We start from the raw sequence: 17,816 nt of genomic DNA, 5'->3' as shown, positions 1-17,816 counted from the left end.
GCAATGGAGAAGCAGACTTAATTCCTCAAAGGAGGTTTGGCCCCTGTCCTCCTGCTGCTATAGCCCTAGACTGAATTATCTGGTGAGTCAGTCACCTATACTATTACAGCAGAGAGCTCATCACTGCCCTCTGACCCCTTCCCCCATCCTCCTGTTGCCAAGTTAGGATTGTAGAACATGTTTCTAATAATGTCACTTACTGTTTTTAAAAGATCTTTGAGTAACCCAATTACATGAACTATAGATTGAATAAATGCATTGGCTCTGTTAGTATCACATTCCCCATTATCCTTGTTTTTTGTCTTTGTAGTCTTTAACACAATTTCAACCTATATAACTTGTATGTTTCCTTGCTTATTGTCTATGTCCTCCCTCCACGGAAATGAAGTTTTCATTCAATGAATGTTCTTATTTGTCTGTCCCCCAAACAGTGGCTGGTACATGTTAGACAGTAAATGTTGATTGAATGAAAGACTCAATAAATCAAATTCTGTTAGCAATAGTTAATTCTCTTTTTCATAAGTAAAGTTTATTTACCTTTATGATTACAAATGTAATGCATGCTTACTGTAGAGGATCTGGAAAGTACAGAGAAGTAGAAAGAAGAAAATAAGAACACCATAATCCCACCACCTGAAGGCAAACACTGCTCACATTATGTTCTATCTGTGCCTGTTTAAAGATAAAAACCCTTATCAAGAGTGCTAGACATGAAGCTGAGGGGAGTGAGGCTAAATAACAGCTGAGGGGGTCACCCAGAAGTCAGTGCTAGAGATTTGACACTAAAGGACAAGAGCTATACAAAACAGATCAAGAGGTCAGAAGCTAACAACATAATAACAGCTTCAGTTATTGTAAGAATGTAGTGAGATAGACTTTGTCAACAGTTTAACCCAGTATCTATCACAGAGTACATAGTCAATAAACAGTAGTCATCACTACAATCATTATTATGGGTTAAAACAAATGGTTGGGGATAGAGACTATAAACAGGGCAATGCCCTGGAGACTTATATTACATGTTATGAGTTGGGGCATGTAATGGCAAGTCTACTGGGCGAAAAGTGTTATGTAGGAGTAGCCCTCACCCTCCTTACAGGCTCCCCTGCCAGGAGAAATGAGAGTCAGGGAGTCCTCAAGTTTACCTGATGACATGTGGCAAGACATTCTAAGGTGTTTTTGAAGTAGTACATCATTTCTCCTGCCTAGATGTCTCCCTGGACCAAGAATCAAAACTGGCCTTGATGGTGATGGGAACTCCTGAAGTTCACATTCTGACTGTCGGAGCAAATCACAGGCATATGGGGTAAAAGAGAAGGTCATGTCACCCAAGTGGAAGATAGGGCAGGATGTGCATAGAAGGGGGCACTAAAGGGGAAAGGCCACAAGGCTTATGATATAATTGGATGGAATGGGCTCAGGAAACATTCAAGACAGCAGTTGAGTCAGATATCACAGAAGAGTCCAGGGAACATTACTTGTTGGTGGGGGCCTTCTGATGACCTGTGCTCTGTCGAAGGTGGTTGTGTAGACCTTCTTGGGGGTCTCCGTGCTCTTTCAGGTAGTAATAGCGTTTGGGAACATGCTGGTGCTGAGAGTGAGAAAAATAAAAAACAACCAAGGTAAGAGCCATGCTTACTGTGACAAAGGGGTATTCTGCTTGGATAATTTCAGTAACCTGAAATTATAATTTCAGCAGATCAAGAAACTTGGCTAATGTACCTTATTTCTAAACAGTGTGACAGAAAACTAAGGTAGCCAAATTCTCTAGTCAGCTGGGCCCATAACACATGTTGCTACGGGCAAGACCCAGTCCCCAGAAGGGGTCCCCTCCCTTAGAATTGAACTTGGAATAAGTAGAGAGTTAGAACTGAGCCTGGCCAGATTGCCCTAATTTAAAGACTTAGTCCTTTAACTATCCTAGGCCTTCAATAACTTGGGCTGGGCTTTGTAACTGCAATAGCCAGGCCTGCTGATGAAACTCCAGGTTGAGGGTTATGGTTTAGGAGCTCAATGCCTCCCCCTTGCCTCTTTCTTATTCTACTCAAAGGAGAAGAAAGTATTCTTAATCATCTCCAGCTCAATTTTCTGCTCAGAACCTTGAGTGTATTTCCCCACTATTACCTCCTCAGTCTGCTGATCAGTGTTCAGTTCATTCTTCATTGCCTCCTCATTATTCCGCTTACAGGCTGACTGCGGAACCTGGCTTGAGTTGCCTGGGGAATCCTTCTCTTCAGCCAGCTGGCACTCAGTGTAGAGAGACCTGTCTATCAGCTCCTTTAGGCTGCCAGCCACCTTTAGGAATATCTGTCCCATTTTAGTGGTAACAGCTTCCGAGAGTCCTTCCAGAAACCTGGTCCGTAAAATGGCATCAGACCAAGACAAATGTTGGGCGAGCAGCAGGAAGTCAGTGGCATACTGCCTGACTGACTTCTGGCCCTGCTTGGGGTGGCAAAGAACAGCACTGAGGACGTCTATTTCAGAGAGGGAATTATATATGCCCTGTGACCTTTTTAGGAAAGATTTATTTTCATCTGAAAGGGGGTTTCCTACTTCCATCTCCAAGACAGACCACCTTTCCGCTGCCCCTAGATGAAGAGACACTAGAAATGCCATTTTCTCTGAATCATCCAAAAATCGCTTCGTTTGCTTCTCCTCATCAATCTCCATCTCCTCCTCCTCAGAGCATGAACCCCGGGCTGCTTCCTGCTCTTCTAAGAGGTAACAGAGTGCTGGGGTCAGCATGCCAAAGGATTGAACTTCCTTTGGTGGCGGGTTCACTGTTTCAGAGATTGTGGCAGTCATGTGTAGTGTAGACTTCAATCCAGAGGCTGTGATGTTATTGTGAGAGGCAGATGTTTCTCCAGAGTCTGTGGCTTTGCTTTCCACAGAGGCTGTGGCTGTCATTTGTGGTATGAACATGGCTCCTAGGACTGGTGCCCTCATTAGTGGTGTGGATATTCCTCCAGAGGATGTGGCTCTCAGAAATGGTGTGGACATCATTCCAGAAGCTGAGATTCTCATTGGTGGTGGAAGTATCCCTCTGGAAGCTAAGTATGTTGTTTCTGGCAAGGACATAGATCCAGAACTTGTGACTCTTGCTTGTGTTGTGGACATTGCTCCAGAGGCCTTGCTTTCCACTAGTGGCATAGACATCTCTCCAGAAGCCATGGCTGATATCAATGGCATGGGCATTGTTCCAGAGGTTGTGGCTCTCACGAATGGCTTGGGCTTCCTTCCAGAGGCCATGACTGTTTGTGCAGTGGACATCTTTCCAGAGACTGAAGCTCTTATTAACTCTGTGGATACATGTTCAGAAGCTGAAGGAGACCTTAGTGGTGTGGACATAATTCCAGAGACTGGGGCCCGTAATAGTGGTGGGGACATCATCCCAGAGGCTGAGGCTTGCTTTGACAGTGCGCACATTCCCCCAGGAGCTGTGGGCATCATCTGTGGTGTAGATATTGCACCAGAGGTTGGTGCTCTCAACAGTGGCCTGGACACCTCTCCAGAGGCCATGGTTGTCATTTGAGGTATGGACATTACTCCAGAGGCTGTGGATGTAATGAGCCATGTGGACATATCACCAGAGACTGAAGTCATCATTTGTGGTATGGACACCTGTCCAGAGGCTGGAGTAGAAATCACTCCATAAGCTGGGGGTCCAGAAGATGAATCTTGTATTAGCAGTGCAGACATCTTTCCAGGGTCTGAGGTTCCAATCGGTGGTGTGGACATCTCTCCAGAGGCTGGGGCTCTCAGTTTTGGTGTGGATATCATTTCCAAGGCTGGGGTTTGCATCTGCAGTGAGGACATCCCTCCAGAGGTCATAGATCTCAGAAGTGACCTGGGCATCCCTCCTGAATCTTGGATGCTCATTGGCTGCCTGGGCAACTTTATAGAGGTTGTGGTTCTCATTAGTTCTGTGGGCGTTGCTCCAGGGCCTAGGGCTCTCATTAGAGGTGTGGACATAGTTCCAGAGGCTGCAGTTGTCATTTGTGGTGTGGCATGAGCTCTCATTAGTGGTGTGGACATTTCTGCAGAGGCAGTGTCTGTCATCTGTGGCATGGACATACCTCCAGAAGTTGTGTCACTCATTAGTATTGTGGATATGTCTCCAGAAGCTGTGGTTGTCATTTGCTGCATGGATATTGCTTCTGAGGCTTTGGATGTCATTAGTGGCTTGGACAATGCTTCCAAGGCTGTAGTTCTAGTTTGTGGCATGGACATCACTCCTGAGGCTGGGTCTACAGTTAACAGTGTGGACATTGCTCTAGAGGCTTGGGTTCTCATTTGTGGTACAGCTGTTACTCCTGAGACTGTGGCTCTCTTTTGTGACATGGGCATTACTCCAGAGACAGGTGCTCTCATTTGTAGTGTGGACATTGACTCAGAGGCTGGGACTGTCAGTGGTAGCATGGGCTCTGTTTCAGAGGCTGGGTCAATAACTGGCTGTGTGGACATTGCTGCAGAATCTGAAGCTCTTCTTAGTGGTGTGGACACTATTCCAGAAGTTGGAATTCTCGTTGGCAGTGTGGATATTGTCCCATTGTTTGTGGCTTTCATAAAGCCTGTGGATGTTGCTCCAGAAATTCTGGCCATTGTTACCTGTGTGGACATCACTCTAGAGGCTGTGGTTGACATTTGCTCTGTGGACATTGTTCCAGAGGTTGCGACTGTCACCAATGGGGTGGACAGTGCTCCAGAGTCTGAGACTGCCTTTAGCAATGTAGACATATTGCCAGAGGCTGGGGCTCTCATTCGTGGTGCAGACATGTTTTGTGAGTCTAGATCTTGTGTTAACTGCGAGGACATTACTCCAGAGCTTTCAGGTGGCAGCAGCTGGGTGGGCATCATCCCAGACATCACTGCTGTCATTAACAGTGGAGACATTGCTTCAGCATCTGGGACTGGTTTTGGCAATGTGGACATTTCTCCAGCATCTGAACCTGACAGAAGCAGTGCAGACAATTCTCCAGGGCTTGGAGTTGACATTGACAGTGAAGACACTACTCTGGAGTCTGGGCCTGACATTAGCTGAGTGGACATTTCTCTAGAGTCTTGGTTGCTTGTTTGATGGGTTGATGTTGCTCCAGAATCTAGGGCTGACATTATCAATGAAGATATATCTTCAGAGTCTGTGCCTGACATTATTAGTGGAGATATCTCTCCAGAGGCCAGGGCAGTCATTAGTACTTTGGACATGGCCTCAGTGTCTTCATCTGTAATTTGCAGTGGTGACATTGTTTCAGAGCTTGCAGTTGACATTGGTTGTGTGGGCATCACTCCAGGGATCATATCTGGCATTAGGAGTGAGGATGTCTCCCCAGGATCTGGGGCTAACATCAATTGTGTGGACATCTCTTCAGAAGATGGTGTGCTCATTATAGATGTAGACATCACTCCAGAGGTTGGAGTTGGCATTGCCAGTGGTGATAGCTCTGTAGAATCTGGTGCTTCCATTAGTGTTGTGGACATTGCTCCAAAGTCAGGAATTGTCATCAGCCCTGGGGACATGAGACCATAGTCTGAAGTGCACAGCAATGGAGACAATGTTCCAGAATCAGAAGCTGGCATTAGCAATGGGGACAGTGTCCCAGAGTCTGAGGTTGGCATTAGCAATGGAGACAGTGCCTCTGAATCTGAAGCTGGCATTAGCAATGGGGAAAGTACCCCAGAGTCTGATGCTGGCATTAGTAGTGAAGATAGTTCTCCAGAGTTTGGTACTCCCATTAGAGATGTGTACATGGTGTCAAAGTCTGGTGATGTCATTAGCTGTGTAGACATCTCTCCAGGGTCTGACGCTGAAGTTGAGACTGTAGGCTGTACATGAGATTGCATAATTTGGACCTCTTCTATGGTCTCTATCATTGGTCCAGGGAAGGTTGTCCCCCTGTTTGGGAGATCATTTTCTACCCTCAGCATATTGTTGAATCGTGGTGAATGTAAGGGTATTGACATATCTGCCATGGCCAAAGGAGAAAGTCCCCAAAATGATGATATCGGGGGTCTTGCTCAAGCCCAAGTAGCAAGAAAATCTGTAAAAAAAAAAAAGTTTAGCAGTCAAAAAACAATGTCAAGAAGATTAAGAAACAAATAACTAATGATAGGGGTCTTTTGTACGTGTTGCCAGCTATGTAGCATAAGAAATGGGCCTATCAGGTTAAAGAAGCTGTGCAACAATGAACAAATTTGAAGCCGTAGCAAATATCCCCTCCACCACTATTCTTTTCAAACCAAACCGCTCAGCCACACAGTACAGTCTCTCAGTTTATAAATACTAAAAATGCCAGCAACCTCACTGGCCAGGGAAAACAGTCCTGGATCAAATGACGCAGCAGCACCACCTTCTGGAAAACTGTGAGAAGTGCAGGTTCCTGGGCTATGTTCTATCCTACCAGCTCATTCATTCACAAGCCAACCAGGTTACTGGCAGACCTAGATGAGATAACCCTTTGCTCCAGGAAAATCATTAGTTCCTAGAGCTCATTGAGTTCTGCCAGTAGTTTAGTCCCCTTTTTACTACTCTAATGGCCCTGAATGTCTTTCTCAGAAAAAGGAAGACATTTATATGATTCAATAACTGGGAGCAGCATTGCATGAACTGAAAAGCCTGCTTATTATCATCATTATTATTAATAACAAGAACAACAACTACTACTACTACCACTTTACTGCTTACTTAGTGTGTTCTGGGTACTAAGCTGTTGACAACTGTAGGCAACTGTATGCAACTTTAAACTGTCTATAATGTACAGGTATTTGCAAAATTCCATTTGAATCTTACAATACCTTGCACAATAGATAGTATTATTATTTTAATTTTAGCATATTTCTCAGATTTTCTAGGGTTGGAGCTAAATAGGGTCACTGCAACAGTAAAAACTATGTATTTGACTATTGTCCTTCCTTAAGACTGCCTAGCTTTTAGCATCTGTAAGGCTGCATTGTTATTTTTCTGACATCCTAGAGTATAGCTCACTCGAAGCCCAGTCTAGAGCATGAACAAATTTCAAGTTTCTCTGATGATATGTGGGTCAGCAATCACAGAGCTTCAACCCTATGGCCCAGGCCCATATGCAACCCCAGAAGCGGCTCCCTGGCACATAACTTGGAAACAAACACACTCATTATAAAATATGACACATTCTCTCACAGTCTGTTTGTGCCAAAAATGGAACACTTGCTCATTTGGGACAATGTCACCAAAGTCATCTATTGCATGGCATTGTGCATCCATAACAATGCTAGCAACAGATTCTCTAACACCAAATATTTCTTGAGCGTGCATTGACTGGCAAGCACTCCACTAAGGCACTTTACATACATCATCTTATTTGGTATCCACAGCAACACTAAGAGATTGGGTAGTACTCTATCTACACCTTACAAATGAGAAAACTAAGGCTCCAAGAAACTTAATTTACCTGCAGTCACATAAATTCCCAGGTTGATCCAACTCCAGAGCCCCCTACTCTTCCCCATTGTGCTATAAAGCTCCACATAATCTGCTCTCTCTCCCTCTTATTTAGTCACATTACCAAGACCCCTCCTTCTATCTCCAGCCTTGGGCAACCCTGAGATGAAGTATAGTAGAAGAAATACCAGACTGCTGCTGGCACCTTAGTTACTCTACTAATTGGTGCAATGGGAAAGATGAGTGTAAAGAGCAGCCATAGACATCCACCTCCAATTTTTTTTAATTTATTTTTTATTGATTATGCCATTACAGTTGTTCTATTCCCCCCTTCATTCCCCTCCACCCTACCCCCCCATCCCCACCATTACCCCCCTTAGTTTATGACCATGTGTCTCAAGTTCTTTGGATTCTATATTTCCCATACTATTCTTGCCCCCCCCCCATCGATTTTCTATCTACTGTCTATGCTACTTATTTTCTGTACCTTCTCCCCCCTTCTCCTCCTCCCACTCCCCTGTTGCTAACCCCCCTTGAGATCTTCATTTCTATGTTTCCACTCCTGATCTAGCTGTCCTTTTAGTTTGCTTTTGTTTTAGGTGTGGTTGTTAATAACTGTGAGTTTGCTGTCCTTTCAGTGTTCATCTTTTTTATCTTCTTTTTCTTAGACAAGTCCCTTTAACATTTCATATAATAAGGGTTTGGTGATGGTGAACTCCTTGAATTTTATCTTATCTGAGAAGCACTTTATCTGTCCTTCCATTCTAAATGAAAGTTTTGCTGGATAGAGCAATCTTGGTTGTAGGTCTTTGGATTTCCTGACTTGGAATACCTCTTTCCAGCCCCTTCTTGCCTGTAAGGTCTCTTTTGAGAAGTCTGCTGACAGTCTGATGGGGACTCCTTTGTAGGCAACTGTCCCCTTAGCTCTTGCTGCTTCTAGGATTCTCTGCTTCATTTTAATCTTGGCTAATGTAATAATGATGTGCCTTGGTGTGTTTCTTCTTGGGTCCAACTTGTTTGGGACTCTCTGAGCTTCCTGGATTTCCTGGAAGTCTATTTCCTTTGCCAGACTGGGGAAAGTCTCCTTTATTATTTGTTCAAATAAGATTTCTGTCCTGGCTGGCATAGCTCAATGGATTGAGCACGGGCCTGCAAACCACACGATCGCGGTTCAATTCCCAGTCAGGGCACATGCCTGGGTTGCAGGCCTGTTCCCAGCAGAGGACACATGAGAAGCAACCATACATTGATATTTCCCTCCTTCTCTCCTTCCCTTCCCCTCTAAAGATAAATAAATAAATAAAATCTTAAAAAAAATAAGATTTCCATTGGTGGCTGTTCCTTTCCCCCTTCTGGTACCCCTATAATTCAGATGTTGGAGTGTTTAAAGATGCCCTGGAGGTTCCTAAGACTCTCATCATTTTTTTGAATTCTTGCTTCTTCACTCTTTTCTGTTTGGCCATTATTTGCTTTCTTCTGGTCCACTCCATTGATTTGGGTCCCAGTTTCCTTTTCATCGCTATTGGTTACCTGTGCAATTCCATTCATTTCAATTATTTTCGCCTTCATATATTTGTCTAATTTGTGGCTATAATCAACCAGATCTGTGAGGATCCTGATCACCAGTGTTTTAAACTGTGCGTCTGAGAGTTTTGCTATTTCTTCATCACTTAGATTTATAGGCTCTGGGGCTTTGAGATCTTCTTGAGCCATTTTTGGTCTGTTCGCGTCTGTTAAGTATGAGGAGTGAAGCCTTGGACTCCCAGGTCGCCGGGTTGTGACGCTGTATGTGGAGGCGGGGTCAGAGTGGGGAAATGGCAGCCCCCTCTGCTGTTTCTAGCAGCTGGGTGAGGAGCAGCTCCTTAGGTTGTTCACAGGGCAGGGCCACTTAGGTCGCTGGATTATGATGCTGAATGTGGAGGCGGGGTTAGAGCTGGGAAATGGCTGAGCCCTCTGCCGCGGCTTGCCGCTGGGGCTGCTGGCTCTCGTCAAATCGCCCACTCCCTTGCTTGTCTATCCACACACGAATGCGTGACCACAGTCAACTCGCAGCCCTGCTCCCTTGCTATTTCCCCGCAATTGCTTGCCGAGTTGCCCACCAGGTCCAACCCTGCGCCTGGATTCTGCACACCTGAATCCGTCTGACTGAGTTTTCCTGTGCTACCCTGCTCTGCCAGCTGCTGGTTTTGCCCTTCTTACCAGTCAGGCTGAAGAATTTGTTGTTATCAGACTTCCGAAAAGTTCAATTTTCTGTGTTCTGGCTATGTTTTCTGTTGCTATTATTTAGTTGTCTCTAAACTTGGTTGTGTGAGGAAACAAGCGTCTCCACCTATGCCTCCATCTTGGCGGAAGTCTCCAATTTTTAGAAAAGTCTCTGAATGTGTCATAGCTCCCGACCAGACAAAACCTGGAAATAGCTTACCTTGCCAGATAAGGAGAAGAGGAAGAGCATGTCCTCTGTGGCCCTAGCTCTTTGGGTCTGGCCAATTCTCTTATGCCCCATGCCTAGCCAGTTCATTAAAGTAAGACCAATACCAGCAGCTGTTCTCTGCCATATCCCTTAGCTATCTCCTGCCATGCCCCCCTCCTGCCTGCCAGACAGCCTGCCCACCCACCCCATTGCTCCTAACTTGCTAGTGCTTGCTCTGTCTCTCTGGTCTCAGATTACCTGCCACTATATAGGCTCTGACATTTGCCTCTAGCTGCCTTTCACTTGACAGCCCTCCAGAGGCTCAACTTTAGCACTTTGCCTATGCAACTCCACCCTATTTTCCCTGACCCTCAATTGTTGCAGCAGCCCACCATGCCCACCTCTGCCTGTCCCAAACAAAATTAAAAAGATGAGACTGGACTTTCAAGATGGCGATGGACTAGGATGCAGCAGATACCAGTTCCTAGTACAAAAGAGAGAAACCTGTCCGATTGAAGGAGGTGAAACCAGCAAGCCAGCAGTTGCCAAGCATATATGAAAATAAGGGACCAGAAACTTCATCCGTCACAGAGGAACCAGACTGTAGGGAGACAGCAGCGGTACAGTAGTCTCTGGGATGGAGCAAAGAGAAACACCCGGTGCAGGGTAGGGAACCAGCGCCCAGTGGCGAGAGCCCAACAGCGCACGGGACAGCCTTCAGCACCCAAACAGCTCCCTCCCTAGGATTTTTGGGCTGGGACCTGCCAAGTGGCCCAACCACAAGGGAGCAGAGGTGATTTCAGCCTGTGCATAGTTCGGAGGTCCAGTGCCTGGTGGAAACTGTGTCTGGGAGAGTGCCTGGGTCAGCTTTCAGCCCCCAGACAGCTCACTCCCTGGGATTTTTCTGCCGGGCAGGCCAAGTGACCCAGGCAAAGAGGTGTGGAAGGAATTTCGGCCTGCACACAATTTGGGGAACTGGTCGCCCGACACGCAGTGTATCTGGGAGAGTGCCTGTGGGCACCTAGGCCAACGTTCAGCGCCCAGAAAGCTCCCTCCCTAGGATTTTTGGGCCCGGACCTGCCAAGTGGCCCAACCAGAGGGGAGGAGAGGTGATTTCAACCTGTGCATAGTTCAGAGGTCCTGCGCCTGGTGGGACCTGTCTAGGAGAGTGCCTAACAGAGCCTGGGGCAGCTTTCAGCGCCCAGACGGCTCCCTCCCTGGGATTGTTGGGCCCAGACCTGCCAAGAGACCCAACCAGAGGGGAGCAGAGGAGATTTCAGCCTGCAAACAGTTCTGGGTCCAGCACCCGATGTGGTGCTGCTCCATCCCTAGGGGTTTTTTTTTGGCAGAGGTTGGCCAGGGGACCCAGACAAACACAGGAGCAGAAGGGATACACACCATGCAGTGTGCCATGACATGTGCACAGAGTTTCTAGGTCGCCGCCCAGTCCTCAAATCAGCTCCCGGCTTCCAGTCCACCCCCCTCAGACTATCTGGAAGCCCTGGGCGCTGAGGGGTCCTGGGAAAAAAGCTGAGACCCTCAACTCCCTCCCTTTCTGGCCAAACAAGGTGGGGTGCCAGGAGAGACTTGTTTGATAGAGTTTGCAGAGAGGGTGCTCAGGACAAAGGGCCCCAACCAAGGACTCTGTGGTTGCCAGCCCAGGAGAACTGAGAGGTGCAGCCTGGGGCTCTGAATCCAATAGACACAACAGTCTGGTCTGCTTCACACCCAGCTTGGCAGTGAACCCAAGATTGGGCAGAGGGCCTAGAGCTTCCCCACAGAATAGGGGCAAGTCTGTGCTCAATCCCGAGGGAACCAGGCAACTAGGCCAATGCAGGTGCCCACAAACACAGCAAACCAGCCCAGCGCAGTAACCCCGGGGAGAGGAGTGCTGTGAGGAAGTCCTAGTTCCCCATTGTAGGGAGCTGGGGAGAGGCACCAAGTGTCTGGATCCTGAGAGGGGCTGGATGAAAAAGTCACAACAATGGACCCTCAGCCAACTGCAACCAGAAAAACCGGTTTGGCTAGTTTGAAGCCAACAAGTGACATTTCCTTTTTTGTTGTTGTTTTTGGGGGATTATTTTTGTTTGTGTGTTTTTTGTTTCTTGTTTTTTTTTACTTTATTTTATTTTATTTTTAATCTTTTTTTTTTTACTTTTCTTCCTTCTCCATTCCTTTTCTTTATCTTTTTGCTTTTTCAAAGTAATCTGTTATTTCTTTTAAATTTTATTACTGTTTCATCTTTCCATACTTTTGTCCTTTTTTCCCGGATTTTCTGTTTTATTTCTTTTTCTTCTCTTTCTAAGCTTATTGCTCTTTCTTTCATTCCCCTACCATTTTTTTCTTCCTTTTATTTCTTTCCTTGTCATTTCTTTCTTTTACCCATAAGAGTTACAATCAACTTGAAAATATGAAAAGACCAGAGCTGGACCCATAGAAGAGGCCTTCCAATAGTAGAATCAGAGAGACAAATTGCACATTGCTGTAGGAGAGAAGACAAAAGTTGCTGCATATTTGAGTAGGTGGAAGCAGAGAATGACAGGATAACCAAAAGAGACTGCACCACTGAAATTCACAGGTATTCCACCACAAAAGTTCACACCATGAACCCAGGGTGTCAAACAGATTAATCTAAGAAGCTGAGGCTAACAAGAAGAGTCTCACAAACAATGGGAAGACAAAGAAACAATCCCCAAATGAAAGGAAAGGAGGAACCCTCAGAAAGAATGTTAGATGAAATAGAGGCAAGTCAACGATCAGATACTGAATTCAAAGCACTGGTTATCAGGAAGTTCAAAGAGCTCACAGTGAGCTACCAGAAACTACAGGGGAGCTATAATGATCTCACCGCAAACTATATCAACATGAAAAGGAAATAGAAATTATTAGCAAGGGCCAAGAGGAAATGAAGAATACAATTTCTGAATTAAAAAACACAGTAGAAAACATTAAAAATAGGGTAGATGAAACAGAAGATCGGATTAGTGAATTGGAGGATAGAGTAGAAAGCATCTCACAGAAAGAACAGGAAAGAGAAAAGAGGCTCAGAAAGAATGAAGAGGGATTAAGAGAAATGCAAGACAATATGAAACGTAATAATATCCAAATAATAGGAATACCAGAAGGAGAAGAAGAAGAACAAGGGATAGAAAACATATTTGAAAGAGTAATGAGAGAAAATTTCCCTAATTTGATAAAAGAAAAAATCACACAAATCCAGGAATCACACAGAGTCCCATTCAAGAGGAAGCCAAGGAGGCCCACTTCCAGACACATCATCATTAAAATGGCAAAATTCCAAGACAAAAAGAGAATCTTAAAGGCAGCAAGGGAGAAAAAAGAACTAACATACAAGGGAGCCCCAATAAGGTTAGCCACTGACTTCTCAATGGAAACACTCCAAGCAAGAAGAGAATGGCAAGAAATATTCCAAGTAATGAGAAACAGAGGACTACAACCAAGGCTACTTTACACAGCAAGGCTCTCAATCAAGATAGAAGGCCAAATAAAGAGCTTCCAAGACAAAAGAAGTCTAAAAGAATTTTCTGCCACCAAGCCAGCTCTACAAGAAATACTAAAACGTCTGCTTTAAGGAAAGGAAGGAAAAGAAACAGACAGAGGAACACAGGTATAAAAATGGCAATGAATAAGTACCTATCAATAATAACCTTAAACGTAAATGGATTAAATGCTCCAATCAAAAGACACAGAATAGCTGCATGGATAAGAAAGCATGACCCACACATATGCTGCCTACCAGAGACGCACCTCAGGACAAGAGACCATCACACACTAAACAAATTTTGCTAGAAACAAATTTTCCAAGCAAATGGACAAGAAAGAAAAGCTGGGGTAGCAATTCTCATATCAGACAAAATAGACTTCAAAAAAAGATCCATAAAGAATGACCCAGAAGGTCATTTCATAATACTCAAGGGAAGAATCCACCAAAAAGACATTAACATCATAAATATATATGCACCAACATAGGAGAAACAAACTATATAAAGAAAATCTTAGAGGAATTCAAGAAAGATATAGACAGCAACACAATTATAGTGGGGGATTTTAACACCCCACTATCAAAAATGGACAGATATTCCAAACAAAATATCAACAAAGACATTGCGGCATTAAACAACACCCTTTATGAAATGGACCTAACTGCTATATACAGAGCTCTTCACCCCAAAGAAGCTAAATACACATTCTTTTCAAATGCACATGGAACATTCTCAAAGATAGACCACATGATAGGGCACAAAACGAGCCTCAACAAATTCAAGAATATTGAAATCATACCAAGCATTTTCTCTGACCACAAGGGACTGAAACTGGAAACCAACCCCAAGAGAAAAAACCCAAAACACGCAAAATCATGGAGACCGAATGATATGCTATTAAACAACGAATGGGCCAAGAATGAAATTAGTGAAGAAATCAAAAAGTTTCTGGAAACAAATAAAAACAATCTCACAACAACCCAAAATTTATTGGACACAGCAAAGGCAGTCCTGAGAGGGAAGTTTATAGCAATACAGGCCTACCTAAAGAAGATAGAAACATTTCAAACAAACAACACCTTACTCTACCTAAAGAAGATAGAAACATTTCAAACAAACAACACCTTACTCTACACCTGCAAGAACTCGAGGAACAACAACAAAAACAGCCCAAGTTTATAGCAATACAGGCCTACAGCCCAAGTTTATAGCAATACAGGCCTACCTAAAGAAGATAGAAACATTTCAAACAAACAACACCTTACCCTACCTAAAGAAGATAGAAACATTTCTAACAAACAACACCTTACTCTACACCTGCAAGAACTCGAGGAACAACAACAAAAACAGCCCAAAGCAAGTACAAGGAAGGAAATAACTAAGATCAGAGCAGAACTAAATGACATAGAGACTAAAAGCACAATTCTAAGGATCAATAAATCCAGGGGTTGGTTCTTTGAAAATATAAACAAAATAGATAAGCCTTTAAGTAGGTTCATCAAGGAAAGAAGGGAATGGACACAAATAAACACAATCAGAAATGAAAGAGGAGAGATTACAACTGATACCACAGAAATAGAAAGGATTGTAAGAAATTACTATGAAGAACTGTATGCCAAGAAATTTGAGAACCTAGGGGAAATGAACACATTTCTAGAAAAATACAATCTCCCAAAACTCAATGAAAAAGAAGTAGAACACCTGAATAGACCAATAACAGCAAAAGAAATTGAAGCAGGAATCAAAAAACTCCCAGCACACAAAAGCCCCGGACCAGATGGGTTCACAGGAGAATTCTACAAAACATTTTGGGAAGAGCTAACCCCCATTCTTCACAGACTATTCCAAAAAACCAAAAGGATGGAAAACTCCCAAACTCCTTTTATGAAACCAGCATCACCCTAACTCCAAAACCAGATAGAGATACAACAAAGAAAGAAAACTTCAGGCCAATATCACTGATGAACATAGATGCTAAAATCCTCAACAAAATATTGGCAAATCGCATCCAACAATATATCCAAAAGATTATACACCATGACCAAGTGGGATTCATCCCAGGGATGCAAGGATGGTTCAACATTCGCAAATCAGTAAATGTAATTCATCACGTAAACAAAAGCAAACACAAAAACCACATGATCATATCAATAGATGTGGAAAAAGCTTTTGATAAGGTACAGCACCCATTTATGATAAAAACACTCAGCAAAGTGGGAATAGAAGGAGCATTTCTCAATATAATAAAGGCCATTTATGAGAGACCTACAGCCAATATAATACTCAATGGGCAAAAACTAAAAGCTTTTCCACTAAGATCAGGAACAAGACAAGGATGTCCACTTTCACCACTTCTATTCAATATAGTATTAGAAGTTTTGGCCACAGCGATCAGGCAGGAAAAGGAAATAAAAGGCATCCAAATAGGAAAGGAGGAAACAAAACTGTCACTGTTTGCAGATGACATGATAGTGTACATGGAAAATCCTATAGACTCTACCCAAAAACTGCTCAAATTAATTAATGAATTTGGCAAAACAGCAGGATACAAAGTCAATATCCAGAAATCAAAGGCATTTTTGTATACTAACAATGAATCAGCAGAAGCAGAAATCAAGGAAAAAATCCCATTTGATATAGCAAAAAGAAAAATAAAATATCTGGGAATAAACCTAACCAAAGAGGTAAAAGACCTGTATGCAGAAAACTACACAACACTGAAGAAAGAAATTGGGGAAGACAGAAACAAATGGAAACATATACCTTGTTCATGGATTGGAAGAATTAACATCATCGAAATGTCCATACTACCCAAAGCAATATACAGATTCAATGCAATACCTATTAAAGTACCAATGGCATATTTCACAGACATAGAACAAACACTTCAAAAATTTATATGGAACCATAAATGACCCTGAATAGCTGCTGCAGTTTTGAGAAAGAAGAACAAAGTAGGAGGGATCACAATACCTGATATCAAACTGTATTACAAGGCCACTGTAATCAAAACAGCCTGGTACTTGCATCAAAACAGGCACATAGACCAATGGAACCAAACAGAGAGCCCAGAAATAAACTCAACTCTCTACAGTCAATTAATATTTGACAAAGTGGGCAGTAACATAAAATGGAGTAAAGATAGCCTCTTCAACAAATGGTGTTGGGAGAACTGGACAGCTATGTGAAAAAAAAAAGAAACTTGAGCACCAACTTACACCATACACCAAAATAAATTTAAGGTGGATAAAAGACTTAAATATAATCCTTGACACCGTTGAAGTCCTAGAGAAGAACATTGGCAAGAAAATCTCAGATATTCCACGCAGCAACATTTTTACGGATATGTCCCCTATAGCAAGGAATATAAAGGAAAGAATAAACAAATGGTATCTCACCAAAATAAAAAGCTTCTGCGTGGCTAAATAAAACAGTATTAAATTAAAAAAACAACCAACTGTATGGGAAAACATATTTGCCAATGATACCTCAGACAAAGGTTTAATCTCCAAAATATACAAAGAACTTACAGGACTCCACTCTAGGAAGACATCTAACCCAATTAAAAAATGGGAAAAGGACCTGAGCAGACACTTCTCCAAAGAGGACATACAGAATATCCAGAGACACATGAAGAGATGCTCAATATCGTTAGCTATCAGAGAGATGCAAATTAATACCACAATGAGATACCACTTTACAGCAGTCAGGATGGCTATCATAAAGAAAGCAACAAACAACAAATGTTGGAGAGGCTGTGGGGAAAAGGGATCCTTAGTTCACTGTTGGTGGGACTGCAGACTGGTACAACCATTATGGAAAACAGTATGGAATTTTCTCAGAAAAATAAAAATCGACCTGCCTTTTGACCCAACAATTCCACTGTTAGGAGTATATCCTAAGAACCCTGGAACACCAATCCAAAAGAACCTATGCACCCCAATCCTCATAGCAGCACAATTTACAATAACCAAGTGTTGGAAGAAACCTGGGTGCCCATCAGTAAATGAATGGATTCAAAAGCTATGGTACATTTACACAGTAAAAGTCTATGCAGCAGAAAGAATGAGCTCCTATCCTTTTTGACAGCATGTATGGAACTGGAAAGCATTATGCTGAGTGAAATAAGCCTGGTGGAGAAAGACAAATACCATAAGATCTCACCTTTAACAGGAAGCTAAACAACAAAACAAACAAGCAAGTAAAATATAACCAAAGACACTGAAATAGAGAATAGGCTTACAGTGAACAGAGGGGAGAGAGCAGGGAATTTCAGGGGAAAAGGGGAAGGATTCACAGGAACAAGTATAAAGGACTCATGGACAAAAAGTAAGGAAGGTGGAAATGGGAGGGAGGTGGGGAGCACTGGGGGGATGGGCTAGGATGGGAGTAAAAGACAGAAAACTGCACTTGAACAATAATTAAATTTAAAAATTCTTTTAAAAAGAAGTGAAACATATCTTCTGCGGGAGTCCTGGGAACCAGG

General features: G+C 43.3%; 1 protein-coding gene across 3 annotated transcripts in view; it reads right to left on the bottom strand.

Annotated features, from left to right (window-relative positions):
- Positions 1 to 544: 544 nt before the first annotated feature.
- Positions 545 to 17,816, bottom strand: part of RTL9 (retrotransposon Gag like 9) — a 203,329-nt gene continuing 186,057 nt past the window's right edge. For all 3 annotated transcript variants that reach the window (XM_053657452.1, XM_053657453.1, XM_053657454.1), the window contains 2 exons: positions 2,125 to 6,038; positions 545 to 1,591 (listed from right to left, as the gene is read on the bottom strand). In XM_053657452.1, coding sequence (XP_053513427.1) covers positions 1,475 to 1,591; positions 2,125 to 5,970 — 3,963 coding nt within the window. In that variant the 5' untranslated portion in view covers positions 5,971 to 6,038 and the 3' untranslated portion in view covers positions 545 to 1,474. The remainder of the gene's footprint in view (positions 1,592 to 2,124; positions 6,039 to 17,816) is intronic.

This window comes from Artibeus jamaicensis, unplaced genomic scaffold, assembly GCF_021234435.1.
Source record: "Artibeus jamaicensis isolate MK-2021 breed Jamaican fruit bat unplaced genomic scaffold, CSHL_Jam_final scaffold_461, whole genome shotgun sequence".
Classification (NCBI taxonomy): Eukaryota; Metazoa; Chordata; class Mammalia; order Chiroptera; family Phyllostomidae; genus Artibeus; species Artibeus jamaicensis.
Note: the sequence above shows the minus strand (reverse complement) of the source record. Positions and strands in the feature narration are given on the sequence as shown.